At 34.4% G+C, this 23260-nt stretch overlaps 3 protein-coding genes and 1 long non-coding RNA gene across 11 annotated transcripts; 1 reads left to right on the plus strand and 3 right to left on the minus strand.

The window, feature by feature from the left end:
- The first annotated feature begins 5201 nt into the window (after window positions 1-5201).
- On the plus strand, window positions 5202-8450 carry LOC145001378 (uncharacterized). Of its 8 annotated transcripts, none has more exons than XR_013661653.1 (10): window positions 5202-5429; window positions 6093-6177; window positions 6356-6492; window positions 6562-6603; window positions 6676-6863; window positions 7558-7624; window positions 7689-7751; window positions 7855-7968; window positions 8047-8137; window positions 8256-8450. It is a non-coding gene; the product is annotated as an uncharacterized LOC145001378 (long non-coding RNA). The 8 variants fall into 8 exon arrangements; XR_013661584.1 differs by having other exon boundaries at window positions 5203-5429; window positions 7685-7751; XR_013661621.1 differs by lacking the exon at window positions 6676-6863 and having other exon boundaries at window positions 5204-5429; window positions 6093-6259; window positions 7685-7751.
- Window positions 8451-9369: 919 nt separating this feature from the next.
- Window positions 9370-10758, minus strand: LOC145002463 (GRAS family protein RAM1-like). The gene has a single exon (XM_078961734.1). It carries the CDS (start codon window positions 10756-10758, stop codon window positions 9370-9372), a length of 1389 nt encoding a protein of 462 aa, XP_078817860.1.
- A 1201-nt stretch (window positions 10759-11959) lies between these two features.
- On the minus strand, window positions 11960-13506 carry LOC145048120 (GRAS family protein RAM1-like). The gene has a single exon (XM_078996541.1). The coding sequence runs from the start codon at window positions 13483-13485 to the stop codon at window positions 12094-12096; it is 1392 nt and encodes a 463-aa protein (XP_078852667.1). The 5' UTR covers window positions 13486-13506; the 3' UTR covers window positions 11960-12093.
- A 3712-nt stretch (window positions 13507-17218) lies between these two features.
- Window positions 17219-23236, minus strand: LOC145001665 (embryogenesis-associated protein EMB8-like). Its single transcript, XM_078961048.1, has 14 exons — window positions 22594-23236; window positions 22413-22502; window positions 21521-21582; window positions 20598-20698; window positions 20220-20309; window positions 19914-20036; window positions 19419-19496; window positions 19139-19224; window positions 18970-19018; window positions 18444-18500; window positions 18229-18359; window positions 18070-18153; window positions 17901-17970; window positions 17219-17792 (listed from the first exon to the last, which is right to left on the minus strand). Exons 1-14 carry the CDS (start codon window positions 22854-22856, stop codon window positions 17373-17375), a joined length of 1704 nt encoding a protein of 567 aa, XP_078817174.1. The 5' UTR covers window positions 22857-23236; the 3' UTR covers window positions 17219-17372.
- Between the last annotated feature and the right edge of the window lie 24 nt (window positions 23237-23260).

Here is a 23260-nt window from a genome sequence, read left to right on the forward strand (position 1 = left end):
AAATTTTTCATCGTAAATTTTAGGATGTTACACCAGGGTCTTACTCCAGGATGCCATGGGCTCCCCCATATGGTCCTACACCTAAGTTCCATGGGCTCCCCCATGGTATTTAGCTGGAAAACCATGGGCTCTCCCACATGGTATGACATCCAAGTGTCATAGGCTTCCCTCATGGTCTTTACCTGAAAAGCCATGGACTCCCTCGCATGGTCTTACATCCAAGTGCCATGGGCTCCCCCATTGTCTTTACTTGAAAATCCATGGGCTCCCCCACATGGTCTTACATTTAAGCACCATGGGTTCACCTATGGTCTTTCCTGCAAGTATCACATAAATACTAGCATACCACCTAGCATATAACCAACTAGCATACCACATATCACTACATTAACTAGTGTACCACATAACATAAAATGGACCGGCCTTGGTGCCTTCGACCCATTGGTATGGTGAGGAGACTCACCTCGAATGCAGAAGCTTCCCGAATGACATCCTTAGCTGCTACCCCATCGACTTCCGGAGTTGTCAATACCAATCAATATACCAAATTAGCAATTGAGTTCCATACTATAATCCTTAATCCATACATGGGGTAAAATAACCCTTCTACCCCTGGCCTAGTATGATCTAAAACTGAGGCCCAAGCCCAAAACAAAAGCCCAACACTATTATGTCCATTAATCCATCAATGGCCCAATTTTCCAAATTGGGCCCCAACCCATTACGTGCCTTACTCTAATCCTATAATCTCCTTCATTATAATTTGTTTTACTCCAAGCACCCCTTGGGACTAACTTGCCCAAAGTTAAAGGTCAAAGTTAAAGTCAACAGTCAAGGTCAACAGTCAATGTTGACCCAACTTGTCAAGTACATCTAGCAACTCGTTGAGTTCCTTTAGTGTTTAGAAAACCAGGAAAGACCCTAGCCAACTTGCCGAGTTATCTTATGGGCTCGCCGAGTTTGCTCAATATCTAGAAAGGGGGAAAACCTGACCCAACTCGTCGAGTTTCCCCTATCTTAACATATTCATCCCCTTTCCAGTCGAATCTAAAACCCCAAACTATAGATCCAGCTACCTAGGGTTAAGATACCACGTAAAGTTGCTAATTTTACATCTATGCAAGGCATCAAAGGCTAAAAACACTTAATCAAATCTTGTCAAGGGACTTAGAGCATGAAGGAGGGCCAAGACTTGATAAAGTTGGCAACTTTAAGTCCCCAAATGCCCTGAGATGTCTAGATCTAAAGCCATATCTTCATATCATGCTCAAGACCAAGAATGGTACTAAACTAGGCTAATAATGGCCATAAACTTTCATAGAAGAAGAACTAAGAAATGGAAGGTCAAGGTTTCGACTTTATACCTTAAAATGGTTGAAATAGTAAAGTAAACACCAGATCTACAACCTCTCCCTTCAGCTATGCACCAACCACTTTAAGCTTCTTCACATAAACACCAAAAAGGCACTCCTTAAGCCCCCACACACTCAAAATGAAAGATGAGACATGATTTAGGTTTTCTCTAGACAAAGGGGGTGATAATAGAGGCTACAAGTGAGGCTTAAGGCCTTTAAATTGGGTACAAACTGTAACACCCCGAGATTAAGGTACACTTATTCCACCCTCATTCTTTGTCAACTAGTCATGATTGGTCCTTGAGTGGAGGGAACCTTGCAAGTGAGTACGCTGGGCGTACCAGAGGGGTACATTGCGCGTACTCATGTGCTTATTTTGGACGCAGAGTCGCTAGGTACGCTGGGCGTACCTATAGTTACGCCGGGCGTACCCGACCCATATGCAAAACCCTACTAAGACTTGTGCACTATTTAAAGGATGATAAGGCTCATTTCTCAGCCTCCATATCAGTGAGTAAAACCCTAAGAAAGAGCTTTCCTTCGTCCTTGGTGAGTGTGTGTGTTCTTGGAGCTAATAGTGCCTTGGTGGGTTATTGAAGAAGGAAGAAAGGAGCTTGTGGAGACTAAAAGCTTGAAGTGCAAGTTTGGATCTGAGATCTACAGAGAAAGGAGCTGCATTTAGAGGTATAAAGTTCAAAACTTTCCTCTTCTTTTTGGTTGTTGTTGCATGTGCCATTTCTAGGGTTAAAAACCCCAAAGGTGGAGACTTTATGAGTGTAAGGGGCTCCATGGTCCGAGATCTATCCCTTTTCAGTAGTATTTGTTGTCTAGATCCATAAAGTTCCCATCTTGGTCGTTGATATGAGGTCATGCTTGAGTTCTATGCTTTCTAGGGTTAGAGAATGAAAAGTTTTGGGTGCTAGTGACTTATTCAGCCATGCAAGGGCTTAAAGTCATCGACTTTATGGTTTAAGAGGCTTAGAAATGGTCAGATCTAAAAATTTGACGTGGGTCTTAACTGTTTAAGACCCCAAGAGCTGAAGGACTGAAACTGGGTATTACGCCGGGAGTAATTCCAGTACACGCAGCGTAGGGGGTGGCACACCCCGATCCTCTGAAGGTATCAGTTACGCCCAACGTACATGTTTGGTACGCGCAGCATAACCCGAAGGGTTGACTTTTAGGGTTTGGTCAACTTTAGGGTATTTGAGCCATGTGAGGGGTAAAATGGTCTTTTACCCTCATGAGAGTATTTAGAGAAGGGATGGTCTAGCCTTTGGAAAATGTGTTGATGTCGAGTACTTATTTCATATGATTAGGCGGAGGCTAGGTCTTATGCCACGGAGTCTAAGATTTCCGAGATTTACGAGTTACTGAGCTACACGAGGTGAATCTTCTCACTATACGTTACCTAGAGTGGTATTTATGTGGACCGGAGGGTCTTATGTGTTATGTATGAGATTTTGTGAATCTATGTACTATGTGATATTTGTATGCTATATGATTGTGTAGACCGGACCGGAAGGTCCAACGATACAGACCGGACCAGAGGGTCTAACGATTTAGACTGGGCCGGAGGGCCCAACGAACTACGGGACTGGAGGGTTCCGCCGAGACACATCAACCTGAGGGTCGTACAGTAGTCTCGAGTGGCGTATGTGTTGTATGTGGTATTTTGGGGAACTCACTAATCTTTATGCTTACAGTTGTTGTGTTTTGTGTCTCAGGTACTAGCGAGGACCGTGGGAAGGCGCCGGCGTGACCCGTACACATTAGAGAAAGGATTTGATTTCTTGTGATCTTGGGAAATGTTATATTTTGATAACTATTGTTGAACACTTTTGAGAATGTTTTTACTTAAATTTGGTTGTTGAAAAATGAAAATTTTGTTTTGAAAATCTCGTCATTACACAAACCCTGAAAATTAGGGTTTTCCTTTCCAATGTCTACTCGTCAAGTTAGGGCCTTCCAACTCGTCGAGTCGACCATTCATTCAGCATCCATAATGATCTCTACTCTACGAGTTGGAACTCCCCAACTCGTCGAGTTCCAGTCTAAAAGTCTAAAAATGCTGACAACTGAATAACACATAAACCAAGCGTTAGATAGTAATTGAATTTGATGAATTTTAGAGAGAGGGACTGATTTATTGATTTATTATACGATTAATAAGTAATAATAAATGATTTTATTAATATGATATGAAAACAATATATTAATAAGAAAATAGTATTATTTAACTAATAATTAATCAGAAATTAATTGGAATTAATTTTTGGTCAAGCTAGGATTTTTAGAGTGTAGGCTGATATGGTATGACTTTACTGTTGTTTAGTGTCTTGTTGATCATGTCAATCTTGTGTGTAAGAGCTGTTGTGTTTCTAGCTGTTATCCGCAAGGTGAGTTTTCTCACTGCTTTACTTGTGTGATATTTATGTATGTGACTAGTTGGGTCTTTATTGATGTTTGTTGTTTTATCTAACTTGCATTGTTGATACTTTGGGATTCCCAATAACCCCTGAACATGATGTTAATCCACAAGGCGTACTGTTAGCCCACTGGGATTGTTGATAATCCTCAGGGTTGCTGATAACCCATAACTTTTTATTATGCTGTGTTGTATGAATATTTTCGAAAGAACTCACTAAAATTTATGTTTACAGTTGTAGATTAAATGTGTTTGGGTACCACGGATGATCTCATCAAGACGAAAGCGTGACTGTACACTCTGGATTGCAGATCTTTTTATAATTTCTGCATTTTAATACTATGATTTAGGATAATTGTATTGATAAACCTAGGATTTATTGTTTTGGTTTTTATGATAGTTGGAGGTTTTTGCTATAATAAAATTGAAAATTTTCTAGGAGAATTTTGGGTTATTACAACAATATAATGGTCTTTAACAACCTTTGTGATTCTGTCAACAACAGAAGCTGAATATATTACAACCGCTTTCTGTAGTTTAGTTATATGATTTGATTATTTATGTAACGTTTTGTATTCTTATTTATCATTCTTACAAGTAAGTCTACGAGCACGAGAACCTATTGATATGCTATTCTTATTGTTACTTTTACACACTATAAGAAAAGTCCTTATTAGTGACCAATTTTTTAGTGACGATCTATATTTTGGTCACTAACAGCATCATTTAGTCACCAGATATTAAGTCGTCATTGAATTTTGGTAACCTACAAATTTAATGACCAATTCTATATGGTGGTCACTAAATCGGTCACTTAAATGTGAAAAAAATTAAAATTTTTTTCTTTCATATCGTAACAACTATTAATAACTAAAAATAATGGTCATTATGTTAGAGGCTTAGTGACAAAAAATAGTGGTCACAACCTAAACCCTTTTATCAAAATGAAAACAATTATAGTGGCCATAAAATAGTGGTTACAATTTTCAATTAAGAATTAAACAATATATGATTTGGGTGTTGTACATTATGCAAACACAAAAATACAATGGGGTGGTAAATTGCAACATGCATCAGGCAAGAAACGTCTTATACACTTCCAAATAAATGTGCATTACCTAGTTGTACTTGTTGCATAACAAGAAATAACTTGGGTAGGATTTACAACTTTAGATATGTAAAAGAAATATTGACAGCTCATAAATATGGAATTTGCATGTCTAAACATATGGGATATGCACGTTGGTGCACATGATTGGTTAAAAGGACACATGCAATGAGGGCTTGTACGCACTTCATGGTGTCTGGTATCCATTTGACTTTCAACGAGTACCAAACAGTCGACTAACCTAAACCCTTTTATCAAACATATTTACTATACTACCCTTCTATTATTATAATGAGGAAAAAGTTGAGATCTTTTTTTCATCGTAACGTTCAAACTCAGTGGAAAGGCATTCCGCTTCTCGTCAACAGATCTATCCTCATACTTTGCCCTAAATCGACACACCAACCATCGGCAGTTCAGCACCAGCGTCGCCGGTCCATCGTCGTCTACCTATCGTCGTCGGTCCATCGTCGCTGGTCCATCGTCGCTCCATACCCTCCCATCAACGCACCTTTGTTCTCCACTCGAAGTCAAATAGGTAATCTTTTCTCCGCTCTAACCATCGATGTAGCTACATCTATTGCTCTCATGTTACATACATCACTTTCCTGCTAATCATTTGTTCAATTTCTAATCAATCAGCTCCCCAAATCCATTATACCAAATAGTAGCTAAAATCAACACAACTAGAAACATGAATTTCTCAACAAACAGAAAAGCTTGATTTCCTGTCATTAAATTAGCACATAGTTTACAATCAGCTGCATTTTTGTTTATTCATCCATTCTACCAAATTGTTGAATTCGAGCCAAGCTCTGAGGTTGCCTCTCTTTCATCCGTCACAAGGGAAATCCAAATTCCGTTCATTCTCAACACATATCTCTTAAATTAGAAATCTTATCAAGGTTTTTTTATTTGGTTGTTTTGGATGATATAAAGCAAAACATTCTAAAGAAGATTATCTCTTCCAACTCTGTAACTTCTTGATATTTTTTCATTACATGAGATAATGTTTTTAGGGTTTCCCCTTGAACCTAACAAGCTTTTGGCAATATATTGACTAATTAATTGGACAATGTAATCATGTGCTTTTGTTTCTCATATTGAAGATCCTAAAACTACTCTAAACTATCAATTTGGATTGAAGATGCATAATTTGCAACATGATTTAATGATCATGAATGATTTTGGATGGTTGTAGGTACTTTACTTGTTTTTGGTGCAATCGATTTGCAGGGTTCAAACCTTCCCTCCCGGTTGATTTCCTTATAATTTTTGGATTGCAGGTGACTTTACTTGTTTTTGTTCGAATATGGTTTTGCCATCTCTATTCGTTATTGTTGTAAACATTTCTGATTGATCTTGAAAGTAGGTGATTTTCTTATTTTCAAAGATTACTAATCTTCGTTTTACTTGATAAAAGAGGTTTAACTAACCAATGATTTTGGGTAAATGTATTCTTAGTAGTTGGAACAAGAAACTTGAAGAAGCTAATCAATGACCTTTCTTTGGATATTGGCAACAATGCCACAATGGAATCTGTAATGGCAGGCTCATACTAAATTATCCATCAAATCTTATCATATGTGCTCAGTGCTCAAGTAAACAATTTCTTATAGTTGCATCTTCTTCTTTGTATGATAATTTAATGGAACATTTTGTTTATGCAGCCCAATCTTGTTTTGTTGGAGTTGAAGATAACATAGGAATTGGTAAATTCTTGCACCTCATGTCTCATTTATTATCAAGAACATTTTTATAAAAAAGTATTAATTTCTCTATAGGGAATGATGCTTTGTCATATACAACGTTGGATTTTGCAACTACAAAAATGTTGTATGAGAATGTATTCAAATGGATAGCAAAAATTAAAGATTATAGTGATTCATATAACTTTACTCCTGTAACATTGTATCAAGGACATTCTATTGGCAACAACTTGTGCTTTAGGACAACTTAAGTCACACGTGGGGTAATGCATGTATTTCAGATTACTTCTTTCTCTTTTTCTCCATTAAGAGTCTGTTTCTTTTTGTCCCCATGAATCCAAAAACAAACAATTCCTTACCCTAGAATGCTTTTTACTCAAAACATATGGTTACATTATATGAGTTGTGTTTTGTGATTCAAGAACTTTAGTGAGTGATGCTGAAGAGATACTAACAAGGCCATTGACAATGACTAATGAATGGTCACGCTTTTTGGCATCTATTTATTACATATGCTTTCTGGATATTAATTATTAGTTGAAGAATGCCTTCCATTCACTTGTAATTTCTTATGAGAACCCTTGACTTATTATTACAACCTTCATCATTTTGGGAACTTTTATAAAAACATTTAAAGCCTCATTCTTGCCTTTGTTTGATGAAATGTCCTCATATTTGATACTTATGTGGGTAAGTTCTTTTTGCCGAAGTTTTTTATTCACTTATTCAAGTTATATATATATATATATTTTTAATATATAATAATGACTCCCTCTTTTATCAATATAACGACAAGAAAAAAAACAAGTGAAGAAAAATGGATTGTTATTTTCATCTTTGATGATGTGGCTGAACAGTGTCGTGAAGCAGTTCTAAATTATAAAAATATCCATTTTTGTACTTGATCATGTCTAGTAATCTATCATTTTTAATATAATTTTTTTTATATGTCAACAGGTATTACAATACATATCTTCCTTTCCTTCTAAAAACTTGCAATGATGAGAATCCAGATGTCTGCCAGGTCAGCATGATTATCAACTACTGATCCAGGCTATGTGTTCTTATAATTTTATTTTTTTAGACAGCTGTATATGGACTTGGAGTGTGTGCAGAGTAATGCGGTTCTGTTATAAAACCATTATTTAGAGGTACATAATATAATACAAAACATCTGTTTTATTTTATATTTACTTGAACTTTTTATATTTTATTTACTCAAACTATTATACTTTATTTTTTTTATTTACAAAGGCAATAAGACAGCCTAATGCTCTCCACCCTGGGAATGTGATGGCATATGATAATGCAGTTTCTGCTTTGGGGAAAATATGTCATTTTCATCATGATAGTATTGAATCAACTCAGGTATGTTCATGATTTATTTTATGAAATGTGATAGTTCTTTTTTCAATAAAAAACATATATAATTTAAAGTTTGCACAGATTATTCATGCATGGTTAAGCTATTTGCAATTAAAGGAGATCTTATTGAGGCTAAAGTAGTCGATGAGCTACTTTGTTTATTAGACAAAAGGTATGTGGGTGTATATAATACGCTTTGATAAGGATATTGATATGTATTGACTCAATCAATATGCTTTGAATTTCTTAATTTAAGTTGAATTAGTGATTGAATGATTGATTGATTTCAGGAGGGAACAATGTTGATGGACAAGAAGTCAAAGTTTCTTAAATCTGAATATGAGAAGGTGATTGACTTCTAAATATGTTTATAGATTGATGTAATATGTTTATATTTTCATGGTAAAGAAGAGACTGAATCTATCTTCTTTAAATATCATGTATAATCCTACTTTTATACAATTCATATGTAGTTTTACCTTTTAGTCATTTATGTATTATATATATATATATATATATATATATATATATATATATATATATATATATATATATATATATATGTGTGTGTGTGTGTGTGTGATTATATGTGTTTTAACCTTTTAGTTATTTATATATATATATATCTATGCTAATTATTTAAATGGGTTAAATGTAGTAAATAGCAACCTAAATTAGTGACGACTTTTTATGGTCATTGATTTACCACCACTTTTTATGGTCACTGATTTGACAAAATAGTGACGACTGTTATTGGTCACTGATTAGATAAAACAGTGACGACCTTCATTGATTAGTGACAACATTAGTGACGACATGGGTTGTCACAGATTTAGTGACGAGAATATTTTAGTCACTATTTAGTGACCAATTTTATATTTTAGTCACTGATAAGCTTTTGTGACGGACCTATAGTGACGAAAAGTGACCACCAGAAGTTTGGTCACTAAAGCACTTAGTGACGACTCCTTCCATTATTAGTGACCATTTTGTTTTCGTCACTAATTGACATTTTTTTTGTAGTGTACAATGATTCTTGAAATGCTAATATTTTAAAATATCAAATTACTTTTTTTTTATTTGTTATGTCTAGATAGCTATGTGCTTTCAATTTGTTGCGACACCACAATGTAGGTATGTGACTAATTTTTTTTAGAGTTATGCTTTGAACGATAAGATAAAATAAAAATATAATGCAATGTGAAGATATAAAACCATAATTGCATTCAATAGAACTAACCGTAAATAATGGGTCAAAATTAAAAATATGTTTTGAAGGAATAATAAGATTCTTGCCAACGTGCCGTCAAAAACAAAGATTATTCATAGATAGTATCTATTAATTTACAAAATTGTGATACTAATTTTTACCAAAAGAACAACTCCATCATGAGTCATGGTTTGTCATCTTCCTCCTGCTGCACATTGCCATGCAGATACTGTGATAAGACATTTGTCTTGCCAAGCCAAAGAAAGCGCATTGCCTTCTTCTCTTTGAAACGATGTAAACCCTCCATTTTCCCCACCAAATTGAATAGGACAGTAATGACAATTGGTTTTCAACAGAAGCTTTGCTTGAATTAAGGCCTTTGAACTAAGATTCCTTCCTAAAAATCCATGACTTTCCATTCTCCTTTTCCATGTTTCCATCCTCTCATATTTTGGCGACTTTGCATCATCATCGAAGTCAATTAGCCGCTTGATCTCTTTACCAAGATGGTTTTTTTCAATCTGTAGCCTCTGAAGACTATTGAGAGGAAGGAAGTCGTCTAGTGAGTCGAACATGGCTGCGTAGTAATGCAAGAACTCCATGAATCTGGATAGGAAGGTTCTTGGGTTGCGATCACCCTCTTGTTCGACTAAAACGACGAGTGAAGGGTTTAGAATGTTTATTGATTTTAATGTTTCGGATATGTGTGAGAAGTTGCACACGGAATTTAGATAAAACACTGAGTTTACGACAAGCGTCTCGTTCTTCCTCTTCCTTATTGATTTCAGTCCAAAAGAATTTGATCTTAGTATACCTTGGAACTCAAAAATGAGGTTCCTGAATGTTTTGGCAAAGCCGACTAGCCTTCTCTCTGTCTCTTCGAGTTCCTCCAAGCTTCTTCCAAATGCTGTTATTCGAAGAGACACATGGTTTCCAGTTGTGGCCTTGTCTGAAAGCGACTGCATTAGTGATGACCATTGGAAACCATATGCTACATCAAGGTCGACCACATGCAAGGCTCGTTTGTTTTGAATCTCTTCCTTTTCAAATGCATCCATGATTGCTTGGTTTGCTGTGAAGTGAGCAAACTGATAATATGGGGATACTTTGTAAAGTTCCATATAGGCCAAGAATTCATCTTCGGGTGTTGGTTCCTTCATTATCATTGCATGAAAAGGTGATTGACGTGTCAGAAGCTTTGCCACCAATCCGTCTGCAAAATAAGCTGCCACCCTTTGCACAGAGTCGCCATTCAAAGATATATTTTGATATAATTTCCTGAGATTCTCAATAGCCAAGTCAAGTTTATTCTCGTCAAGGGAGGTAGCGGCTGTTAGCAATAAATGGATCAAATGAAGCCCTTCTCCATTTGCACCAATGATCCCTTTTCCTGTATTTTTTTCTTTTAACATGATTTCCCTAATTTCCAGAAGACTAAAGATCTTTCCTTCCGAGACTCCATTCGTATCCAAAGACAGAAATCTATCCCTCCTCTTTCTTTTCATCTTTCTCTCACGACCAGAATCAATCACAATTGCAAGCCCAAGACTCAAAAGTTGCTCGTGATCTTGTAGCCCTTCCATCTTTGTGTAAGTTTTGATTGATAGGAAGAAATTGAAGTGAATAATAGAGGTTGTGATTTTGGTTTATAAAGCCAAAGAGCTGCCGTTCAAAAAAATAAGGAATAGAATAATCCATGGGAAGTTACAATGCAAATAGGATCTTATGAGTTATGACCATGGAAATAAGTCAGAACTTTTGAACCTAATATTAGTTTAAGTCATACAATAGAAATGCTAGATGCGATGCTTCGGGTTTTCCAATTAAAGGATTTTGAGATGCTAAATTGGAGTCAGAGGAATCAAATAGCTAGGCCAACCTCACCATGGATTTGTCTATTCTAAGTATCGAATGACATCCGACTCTACCCTTGTATCTTTCTTTCCCATGCATAAGTTTCTCCAAGCATCTCCAACTCTTTATTTTGTTACAAAAAGATTCTTGTTGCAAAAGGAAATCAACATTTCCATCAAAGTATCTATTATTATTATTATTATTGCTAATTATTATTATTATTATTATTATTATTATTATTAAATTTTTAGGAACAACACATTAGAGAATCCATATTGATACAATATTACAAATATGGAGTATCCATCTCTTTTGCAATGATACTCACATAATCATATTTATCATCGTAAAAACAATATTCTTTTAGAAATAATTCTACTTAATTAGACATTATCGAATACTTAAATACCGATTCTAGTTTAAATTATACATACAAATACAATCAAAATACTAAATTCAATATAAATATATCAATATAGAATGAAAGATACATTGTAAAAGATCAGAGAAGGTTTAAGTTTTTTAAAATGGTGAATGATCAGAGTGGGTTTAAGTTTTTTTTAATATTGTGAATTATCGAAGAGGGTTTAAGTTGGATTGACTATATTTGACGCTAGCAGCTTATAAAAATTAGTTTTAGCTTATAAATTAGATTATTAATAAGTTAGCTCAAACTAACTTATGTAAAGTTAGTTTATAGTTACAATAAACTATTTATTTTTTACCCTTTGTTTAATTACAATAAACTAATTTATTTATATAAAACTGGACGTAAAGTGTTTGTGTTTGATAAAGTTAATGGAAAACTAATCGTGCCAAAAAAAAACCTCAAACTCATAAGATGGCATTGTATACCGCAACTAATCACAAATGTTGGACCAAAAGATTTTGTTTTGATGGAAGCATATAAAATTATTGCCATCAGAATGATAAAAATTAAGATATATTTTTTATAATCAACGTGGTGTCGAAAACGTATATTACATACTCACTCCACACATGTTATTATAGTTAATTTACAAAACTATAGGCTACTAATTATACCAAAAGTACTCCGTGTTGAGTCATCTTCCTCGTGCACATTGCCATGCAGATGCTGTGATCAAACATTTGTCTTGCCAAGCCAGAGAAATGGCATTGCCTTCTTCTCTTTCAAACGAAGTAAACCCTCCATTTTCCCCACCAAATTGAATGGGACAGTAATGGCTATTGATTTTCAACAGGAGCTTTGCTTGAATTATCGACTTGGAACTTAGATGCCTTCCTGAAAATCCATGACTTTCCATCCTTCCTTTCCAGGTTTCCATCCTCTCGTACTTTGGCGAATTTTCCTCGTCCTTATCGAAATCCATTAGCCGTTTGATCTCTTTGCCGAGATGGTTCTTTTCGATCTGAAGCCTTTGGAGACTATCCAGAGGAAGGAAATCATCCAGTGAGTCGAACATGGCTGCGTAGTAATGCAAGAACTCCATGAATCTTGATAGGAAGGTTCGTGGGCTTCGGCCGCCTTCTTGCTCGACCATAATAACCAGGGAAGGGTTTAGATTGTGTATCGATTTTAACGTTTCTGAGATGTGTGTGAAGTTGCACAAGGAATTTAAATAGAAGACAGAGTTTACAACCACCGTTTCGTTCTTCCTCTTCGTTATTGATTTCAACCCAGAATTTGATCTCAGCATACCATGGAACTCAAAGATTAGATTCCTGAAGGTTTTGGCAAAGCCGACTAGTCTTGCCTCTGTCTCTTCGAGTTCCTCCAAGCTTTTTCCAAACCCTGTTATTCTAAGAGACACGCGGTTTCCAGAATTGGCTTTGTCTGACAGAGATTGCATTAATGATGGCCACTGGAAACCATACGCTACATCGAGGTCGACAACATGCAATGATCGGTTGTTATTTTTTTCTTCCCTTTCGAATGATTCCATGATCGACTGGTTTGCGGTGAAATGAGCAAACTGGTAATATGGGGATACTTTGTAGAGTTCCATGTATGCCAAGAACTCATCTTCGGGTGCTGGTTCCTTCATTATCATTGAGTGAAAAGGTGATCGGCGTGTGAGAAGCCTTGCCACCAATCCATCTGCAAAATAAGCCGCAACCCTTTGCACTGAGTCGCCTATCAAAGATACGTTTTGATACAATTCACTCAGATTATCGACAGCGGAATCAAGGTTATCCTCGTCAAGGGAGGTAGCGGCAACGAGCAATAAGTGGATCAAACGGAGTCCTTTTCCATCTTCACCGGTGCTTATTTCTGGTGTCATTTTTTCTTTCTTTAACATGATTTCCCTCATTTCCAAAAGACTATAGATGTTTCCTTCAGAAACTCCATTCGTATCCAAAGGTTTAAATTCTTCCCTTCTCTTTCTTTTCAACTTTCTTTCACGACCACTACCAGAATCGATCACGATTGCAAGCCCAAGACTCAACAGCTGCTCATCTTGTACGCCTTCCATATATCTATACAAGTTTGATCAGTAGGAAGAGATTAATTGAAGTGAATGAGGGAGTTTATGAATCGCCGTTTGTTTATATAGCCAAATGAGGAAAAGAATCACCCATAGGAAGTTACGAACAAAACGAATCTTATGACCAGGGGAATAAATTATAATTGTTGAACCTAACGTTAATAAGTTCATGCCTTTGAAAAGCTAGCTGTGATGCTTCGGGTATTTCAAGAAAGGATCTTTTGATGCCAAATTAAGGTAAGAGGAATCATATAGACCAACCTCAAGATGGATTTGTCTTATCCAAGTATAAGATGCCATCACACTCTACCCTTGTATCTTCCTTTTTCTCCCATAAATTTCTCCGAGCATCTCTATTGCAATTTTATTTTTAATTTTATTATTGTTGGCAAGTTTTACTTTTTTTTAAACAACTAGTTAGATATTATAAATAAATGAAAAACACAATTAGACACAAATATTTAGAGCTTACATAAGGATTGTTTAAGCCACTTAATTATCCTACTAACTAATTTAAACTTAGAGCATGGGCTAGAATTCCGGCCAAGAAAACGAAAACACGTACAACTATATAATCAAATTTTGATTCTTTCATAATCGTCCCGTATCTATAAACAAAATATAATTGACAAATAAAATAGAGAATCAGGTTTTACCTAATGATGCTTCTTGTATATATATATATATATATATATATATATATATATATATATATATATATATAACTTCGCCAACTTCTTTTGGTCATGGGCGACGACAAATTGCATTTGATTAAAAGAATAATATTGCATGCCTGCCCCAAAGGTTGGTGATGTTCTAACAAGAATATAATTTGTCGATAGCGAAGAAATGAAGCACCATAATATCCTTATGTTATATACGACTCAACTTTAAATGGAATTAAAGCATCTGTACTACTTCGACCTCATCTAATTTATCCAAAAAAATGGAGTATATTCCTTTAGCAACATTAATTTTTTCCATACAACTAGATTCCACGCTTATGCATCTTAAGCTTGTACTTACTGCATAAAAGTTAGGGTTATTATTGTTTCATATTTTTAGCTGCTGCAACGACTGTTTATCCCCAGCAGTCCCTTTTTCCTAAAACTGAAACCTTAAATCCATACCACTACCAATACTGTTAATTACTTAGAACACGCTCAACTATTACTGTGTACTCATTGTCTCATAATTTTGAGCAGCCATGCATGATGCCTAGCTAGGGAAAGGTGGAACACAAGTGCAAATAAGAGTGCATAAATTAAAATCTGTGTGCTTTTACTGTATGGTAATGTAGACTCTATGTTATATATTTGTATGTGTACTACTCAAGCCAATATGTGGGAGCCCATGTCCGTAGACTAGCATAGCTGGCCCATTGCCCTTGTATTGTGTATATATTACATTGTATTATGATAATGATAACATTTAGTACACCCTCAATGCATTTAACTTTATAGATTGTGATGAATTGCCACATTATCATTCTATATTCTATATAAATCTATTAAATTTTTTTTTACAATGTATTGAACTCTACAACGTGACGTGGCATCTCATATCGATAGAATTTTATCCATTGAATGACAACTAGATTGGCCACCTCCTCATTCATCTCTTCAATTAACCTCCCAATTTATGGATTTGATCATTTTTTCCTTCTTTCTCCCCAAAATTCCTCCCTTCCATATTGACCAAATTCTCTATTTTCTCTCCCTCATGTCAGCGATGACTTTGTCTCTCCATCTCATGCGTTCTTTCCGATCATCATGACAAAAGCTACACCTCAACCTAACAAAGTTTTCACCATCACCAACATCAAATCAAGATAATGAGAATGAACAAAAGCTACACCTCAACCTAACAAAGTTTTCACCATCACCAACATCAAATCAAGATAATGAGAATGATAGCAGTACTCCTCAACATGTAAATAGTTATATGTTTGTATGTGTATTACTCAGGCCCACTTAGAGAGCCCATGTTTGTAGCCTAGCATAGTCGGCCCCTTGCCTTGTATTATGTACATATTGCGTTGTATTATTGTGTTCGGAGATAAAGAGAATGACAGAACTCAACATGTAAATCTCAACATAGCAAATAATGAATAAAATAAATATATAACATCTTATATAAGATAATGCAAATATTGAGTTTTGGGTCAGTGTCACTACACCAATTATATACTTTAGATGGGTTTTGGATAACTTTGTTGAATCATTTGATTGGAAATCACTTGTTAAAGCCATTGTTACTTGTTAATGGTGGTGATCACTTATGAATTAAACTTTTCATAATAGAATTGATCTCAATTCGAATCTCTTGTGCTTCAACTGTAAGGTGACATGTAAAAAGATGAAACTAATTTGTTTTACATGTCAATGCTTTAACTGTGAGGTGACATGTGAAAAGACGAAACTAATTTGTTTCATATGTCAAGCATTGACGGATCAAAAGGTTTGGGTTTCATTACTTCAACTTTTTAAGGAAAGGAAAACAATCTAGCATAACAATTATATACGATAATTATAAGCAATATTTATTTAATTATGCAAAATTATAGGACTTAGATAATCCAACAAGATATTGAGGACCGTTGCTAATTAACCATGTATTCATTTATCAAGAATATTGTTTGATACCAACACAAGTTTGTTTTTTTTTTTTTTCTAAATCATATAGATCCACATCTATAAAAGGTTGATATTCAGTTCTTTCTTAGAGACTATTTGTCCCTTTGTCAATGGTGTTTTCAACAAACATTTAAGATTAAATAATAGCTTCATTCACCAACGAAAGGATTGCATCAACTTGAAAATGGATATGTGTCATTGTTGTCATCACTTTGAGGATATACAACTCGACTACTGAAATAAACAGTATTATCATGATCACTAGCCACAAAACATGTTATTATCGGCATTAAAAAAAGATAGTATATTTATTTATCTCGACGCTCTAAGTAGATGCTCCAAAATTGGTTTTGTCCGCCTTATTTTGAGTTTATTAGTTACTTTAGGTAGTAGCTCGATATCATTAAAGGATTCTATTTATTGTTGACAAATAACATTGAGAATCAGTTAGTGTCTAAGATGCTCCTTGTATATATATAACTTGGCCAACCTCTTTTGGTCACGCATGATGCATGCCTTGGATCATAACAAGTTGCCTTGCTACGTGGAAGAATCTGCATGCTTGCCTGCCTCAAAAAGTTGGTGAAATTGTAACAAGAATATATATTATAATATGTCAATATATAGTGAAGAAATTAATGATACACCTTATTTCTTATCTTATGAGTCAACTTCAAATGGAAAGCATCTAGTCATCGATCTCATCTAAGGTATCCAAGAAACTCCACATATATCCCTTTGAGCAACATCGATTTCATCCAAGTATAAAGAAGGAACCATCGAAAATATATACCTCCACGAAGTGTCAGTGTCATCAATCGTTACAACTGAATTGCATTTACACAGTGTGTTTATATATATATATATATATATATATATATATATATATATATATATATATATATATATATATATATATATATATATATATATATATATAAACATGAGAAAAATAAAAAGTAAGAATTTTAAATTTTTGGTTTATACGGGTCTCATAATTTTTTGGAAAATCACTACCCAAAATCCATTTCCAAAATTGCGGATATCCAAGTTTTAGATGGCTGAATTTTCCACGACATCCAAAATTTCATAATTTTTGGGATCATATTTCTGTATTCTCATATCGAATTAGCCAAGACTGGCTATTATTACAAATGTATTTATACAAATCAAGATGATCCCCTTCCTGGGCTACAAGTTGTACACATTTATTTTAAAATATTACACAACAAATACTACTTAATTAAGTGATTTTGGCTGCTTGAATTTCTTTCTAAAGAGGAGCATGTAAAGAGTGGCACCCATGAATGGCAATGTAGATATGACAGCAATGTATGTAAGCATCCATGTTGATCTTCTGTTTTGTTGGAACAGCTGCTCCAACCATTTTTTGATGCTATTCAAATCAGCTGCTTTGACCGATGTTTGACCACTTGAAGAAGATACTACATTTTTTGCATCTGGTACAACAAGTACATCAGCAGCAGCAACAGCACTTTGATCGTTGACTTTCTGTCTCTCAAATGGATCTTCTTCATTTAGTTTTACATTATCAGTGGGTGATGATGGATCGTTGGTGACTGCAGCAACCATTCCATTTGAAACATTCACATATGGGCCTTGATCCACATAAGATTCTGGTCCAATATGTGGAGGATTCTGTCACAGAATATATATAATATATTACAAATTTTTACACTATATAAATCGCAATAACATAAAATTACCACTAAAGAGGAGTATCTAGTTTTATTATAAATTTTTTACCTTCTTTTGGGTATGCATGAAGGGGCTGCAGTGAAGAACACCAAGGAATTCATTCGCAGCTCTCACCCACCTTATGGAAATTGAAGCAACAAGCAAAATAAATTAATGTTGTAAATTAAATAAGGTCAAGGTTTGAGAATGAAACTTGAAATAAAGAGTAAGAGCATACCATAAAGTAGATGCAGTAAGACCCTCAAAGAAGGCAAGATGTCCTCCATGACGTGTTACAGCCAACACAATATTTTTATTTGCTCTAATAAACATAAATTAAAGATGATGATGAGATCAGAATTAAGAGGATGAAATGAGGGAGCACAGTAGAGCATACCTGCACTCATCCCATGGGATTGCCTCCCAGGTACAGACTGGATCATCTAAAGTACTTATACATAGTAACGGAATTGCAACTTTTGTCACATATTGTGCACTGCTGCAATGCCTATAGTATGTATCCACACTCTTCAACAATCCAAAAAAAAAAAAAAAAAAATCAAATTAACAAGTTATGCAAGAAAGAATATTAAAATGGTTAAATAGGTTTACCTCAAACTTGCCAACTAGACGAGTAGCATAATTGTCAAAATCCCGTATACGACGTGACTAGAAAAAAGAGAGAATAATCACTTTATGTTAAGTACTCTGTTAATATTCCAAATAACAAAAAGTTAAAAAAATATACAGTGGTTAGCAAACTGAAAAGATAAAATTAAGAAATAACAATGATTTACTGCAATCAGATAGAATAATATGAGAACATAAACACAGGGAATCAGGAAAGGAATGGTTCGCTTCAATCCACTGTAAGAAACAAAGTTGTTTGTTTTGTCAGATGTTGAAGGAATTTGATTCCTTATGTTGTTGTTAACGAAACAAAATCATTTTTGAAGTTCCACAATATCAATTAATACAGTATAAAACTTTATTTTCTAAAAATAAGTAGAATGTATAAATTTTGATATAATCATACTTGGGTTTTAATGAGCTTTTATTATGTTTAAGTTTTTAGTTTTGTAAATGAAAAATTCATTAATCAGATTAAAATTTTAAACTACACATTTTATTCACATACCTTTAGAATACCATCCCAATCTGCAAGGCGATGGAAAAGAGTTTGATGTCTGCAATCAGAAATTAAAATTAACAACGAAAGCTTTTTCATCAAAAAAAAAAAAATGCCAAAACAGTGTGTAGTAGAGTGTCTGTTGTGTTTAAGCGAGGAAATGAGTATTACTACATACAGTTTTGCATACTGTTGAAGACCAACAGTAAGAGCCCTATCATAGAATTTTTGAACGGTCCTGCGACCTATGAATCTAGACCCAATCTGCCAGCCAACAGAAGATATATACAAATAAAGAATTGCTGTCAAAAAGTGATAATAAATATGAACAAAAAGGCACATGTATATTTCTAAGGGTTAAATGCAAGAAACAGTGATGTATGTATATTAATTTGCAATGTTTGAAATACAATTTAATTTATGATGAATCTTGATAAATAAAAGAGCACAACACTAACCAAAAGGTCCCAAGGAGAGCAGATAGCAACTGCACCAGCTATAGGAACATCCTCCCCATCTTCTCCAAGATACTTCACCTGATACATAAATAACTAACTCATCATAAACAAACTTTTTGTCAACAACACACCAAAAACTAACACATCCATCAACCACCCAATCTTTAGTCTAGATGATGTGTACACTAGTAGACTCCTTATTGCAACTATCACATAAAATGAAAAATCACCCTTACAAGTAACAAGGTCCTCTCACATGTTCTAGTCTTTAGTTAGATACTTGCTTATAGTTATTCATATTTCAGTATATAAGTAGCATTGTAAATTAATTTTGAGTAATCTTTCAGTTTCAACAACAAAACAAACTTGAAGCATGGACTTAAGAAATGAAAAGAATAGAGAGTAGTTCTGTTATATAGCTTGTAACATAGGGAATAATGATTAGGAAAGGAAATATAAAATATAAAATATAAAATAATGCAAGATTAAAGGTACCAGAATGTTGGCACCAATGCTAGTTCCAACAACAAAAAGAGGTGCATTGGGATATTCACGATGAAGATCATTAATGACATCTCGTGTGTCTTTTGTCCACCCCGCATTATAGAAGCAATCAGACTGCAAACAAAAAATGATACCAACTTAATGATCTCAAAGCGTTTGATAAAGTAACATTTAAAAAAAAAAGATTTGGTATAATGATCAATCTATGTATCTATACGTTCTAGAATGAATTTAGTTAAGAGTTCTTTTTCAGTTTAATTAAAATACATATTAATCTAATTCTAATAAACTACTGACCGTGACAGAAATTCCCCCAAGTCCCCGGTGATTGCAAATAACAACATCCCATCCTCGTTCAGCAGTGGAGTAAGCAAGATGCTTGATGTACTACAATCAAATGTTTTTATCATCATATTCTCAATATATATATATATATATATATATATATATATATATATATATATATATATATATATATATATATATATATATATATATATAAGTGAAAGTGTGTTGCTATTTCTTGCATTTAACCCTTGAAACTAACATTAGAACAACCATGGAGTGTCCAAATGGCATTTGCACTAAAAGAAATGCCCAAAACAAACAAAGCAGATTCAGCAATAATGAAGCCATGAACATGACCAAAATTTTCTGGAAAGAGTTTGAACTTACAGCTGCAGAGGAATCACTAGTTAATCCAGGAATTACAATTAAGATGGGAGTTTTATCATGCCTCAAAGCATCATTGTCTTCAAATGTTGAACCTCCTAAAACTGTAAAATTATACAAAATTCAGATCACAATAAATAAAAATCTGCATGCATGTTATGTAATTCAGTTCACATATTTGTGTATTATCACAACCTATTTTCATTACTTTCTATAAAAGCATTATACTTTCATTTGTTTTTCTTAGCAAGACATTGTATTTGAAATTTTTTACCGAATTATTGCATTATATTTTCTGTTATATTGCTTACTATAGCACTGAAGATGTTTTGTATTTGGATGGCATTGCTTTAACTGGGCAGATATTTTTACAGAACAATGTTGTAATAGGAAGAAATGAAAATAGGTTGCTTTAATATCATTTAAACTACATTGCTATTGCTTGCATTTAACCCAATTTCAAATAGCAAACAGTAATAATATATTTGTCAAAGATATTAGCTATGATCATCAATAATTCAAATCTGCAGAAGATATGTTTTAATCGTCAATATTTATGAATATTTTGTTTCCCTAGATTAGGACATAAAAGCTAAAATTTAGGCTAAAAAAACCTGTATCTTAGAGCTACTAATTAGCTTGTCTGTTTAGTACTATAATGAGATAAAAGTTAGGGACAACATACAGGTACTTTATGCATATTTGATCATGAATTATAATTTACATATTTGAAAATGCACTTCTTAAGTTACCCTTTATAGGCTTTTTTGTAACTTCTTGCATGGTTTATAAGTCGCATCATACTAAATCACAAGAAGATTTACAAGATGATATTAACATCTTGGCATGTATTATTATTAACTGATAAATGACATGGATATTTTCTGATCAGGTGCAGAAGAAATGTTGTAAAATGTATGTGTTACCATCTGAACTCTTTAGCCAATCCAGAGCAAAAGTTCCACCATCAGATGCATGAAATAATTTTCTGACAGAATAGAAAAGTGAAAAACATTAAAAGAATAACCAAAATGTAAAAAACAGAATTCTGTTCCAAAACACCTAAAATCCATTTCAACATACAATGCTGTAGTAGGATGTGATAATAATAAGCAAATAGATGAAAGTGAATTGCTATTTATTGCATTTAACACTTTGGTAATTGGTAGCAATCATGCAAGTAGCCTAAAATTCTGTCACTAAATAAGTAAATATTATGATAAGCTTGTTGATATAACAAAACAAGTAACTTCAATCACTACTATCATACGTTCAATTTTCTTTGTTTTATCACTTGTACCTACTGCAGTAATAATTGTACATTTCATTTTTAGCTTGACCAAAAAATATTTTAATTTTTCTGTAATTAAATAGAATATAAATTAGTAATTTTCCTTCCAGATCCTAAATTTGTATGATCTTCATTTTCATTTAAATTTCTTTTTTGCTTTTTCATCCATTTGGAACAACTTCACGCTTTTCATTTCATCCACCTGAGTATAAATCCTAGTTACTCAAAGAAATATTCATCCTACTACTTATCACTGTGCAACAAATATCAGATAATAACAACTGCAAACAACAAGTATTACATAATATACCCACATTTAGGAATTCAAGGCTTAGATCTTAATTGAAGGGCAATACTTAGCTCCATTCTATTATATCACTTAGCTTTATAAACATAACTTTGTTTCAAATACATCATAGGGTTAAAATGGTAAATTCATTGTGTTTTATATCAAAAAGTACTTTTCACTGAGCATCTTTTTCCATTCAGTTCGTTCTATCCAGCCAAACCTGACCAAGGAGACATACCTTCTGTAGTTTACTGCAGGAGGTCTTCCATGGAAATGCAGAAAAGTTGTTTGAACGTGAGGACTTGAGAGCCAAGGTGTAACCAAGTACCTTAGTAATGAAGCAATCAGTACAAAACAACATAAGTCCTTCACATATAGTATAAGATTAAGAATCGGAAAAATAAAAATAAAAATTAAACCTGCCATGAAGAAGGCGACACTTTGAAGCGACGCCGTGGTAAATCTCAGAGGCCGAATTGTATGTTAGAGACACCGGAGAACCTTGGAACAGGGTGAGAACATCATGAAAGAAATGAAACTCTAAGAAATTGTAGACGAAAATTATGAGGAGACACACAAAAGCTATTTCATAATGGATTATTGGTATCAATGTGAAGCCCTGGAGGATGAGCTTCAAGGCCTGGGCCGATGCTGCGATTGATTCAGAGAAAGTATCCGCCATACTGATTGGATTAGAAATTCAGAATGGAATCCAAGGAGAGAGTGAAGGATGAATCAATCACCCATTCAGGGAAGAGAAGGAGTATTTGTGATCTACTTCGCCGACTGTGAATCAAGATTGGTGAGGTAGTTCAGCCGACTACGAGAGTTTGTTTGACTTTAGTGGGGCCTTCTGTCACTCTAATTGGAAGCCTTGAAAGCTTTAGGCCACGTCGATGGGCAGCTTTTCTCGCCCAATCGGAATCCCGCCGCCGCCCATAGCCACTAATGCTTATCTCATGCGACGTTTCCTGCCTGCTTGCATCCGGTCATTCTTGCCTCAGGCTGACGCAAGAGACTTCATGGTGGGTTTTGCTCCTAAGTCCTAGCCTTGACAGTTGCCATGATTGGCGTCTTCTCTCTCGC

The sequence above is a fragment of the Lactuca saligna genome, chromosome 1, assembly GCF_052625555.1.
Source record: "Lactuca saligna cultivar CGN05327 chromosome 1, ASM5262555v1, whole genome shotgun sequence".
In the NCBI taxonomy this organism is placed as follows: domain Eukaryota; kingdom Viridiplantae; phylum Streptophyta; class Magnoliopsida; order Asterales; family Asteraceae; genus Lactuca; species Lactuca saligna.

Bases quoted from the DNA above. Each gene is read 5' to 3' on its own strand.
- LOC145048120 (XM_078996541.1), bottom strand. From the start codon at position 13,485: ATGGAAGGCGTACAAGATGAGCAGCTGTTGAGTCTTGGGCTTGCAATC.
- LOC145002463 (XM_078961734.1), bottom strand. From the start codon at position 10,758: ATGGAAGGGCTACAAGATCACGAGCAACTTTTGAGTCTTGGGCTTGCA.
- LOC145001665 (XM_078961048.1), bottom strand. From the start codon at position 22,856: ATGGCGGATACTTTCTCTGAATCAATCGCAGCATCGGCCCAGGCCTTG. The intron at 20,037-20,219 runs GTCAGTAGTTTA...TTTTGTTTGCAG, and splicing joins TTGGGGGAATTTCTGTCACG to TCTGATTGCTTCTATAATGC. The intron at 17,971-18,069 runs GTATGCTCTTAC...AATTTCCATAAG, and splicing joins CTTACTGCATCTACTTTATG to GTGGGTGAGAGCTGCGAATG.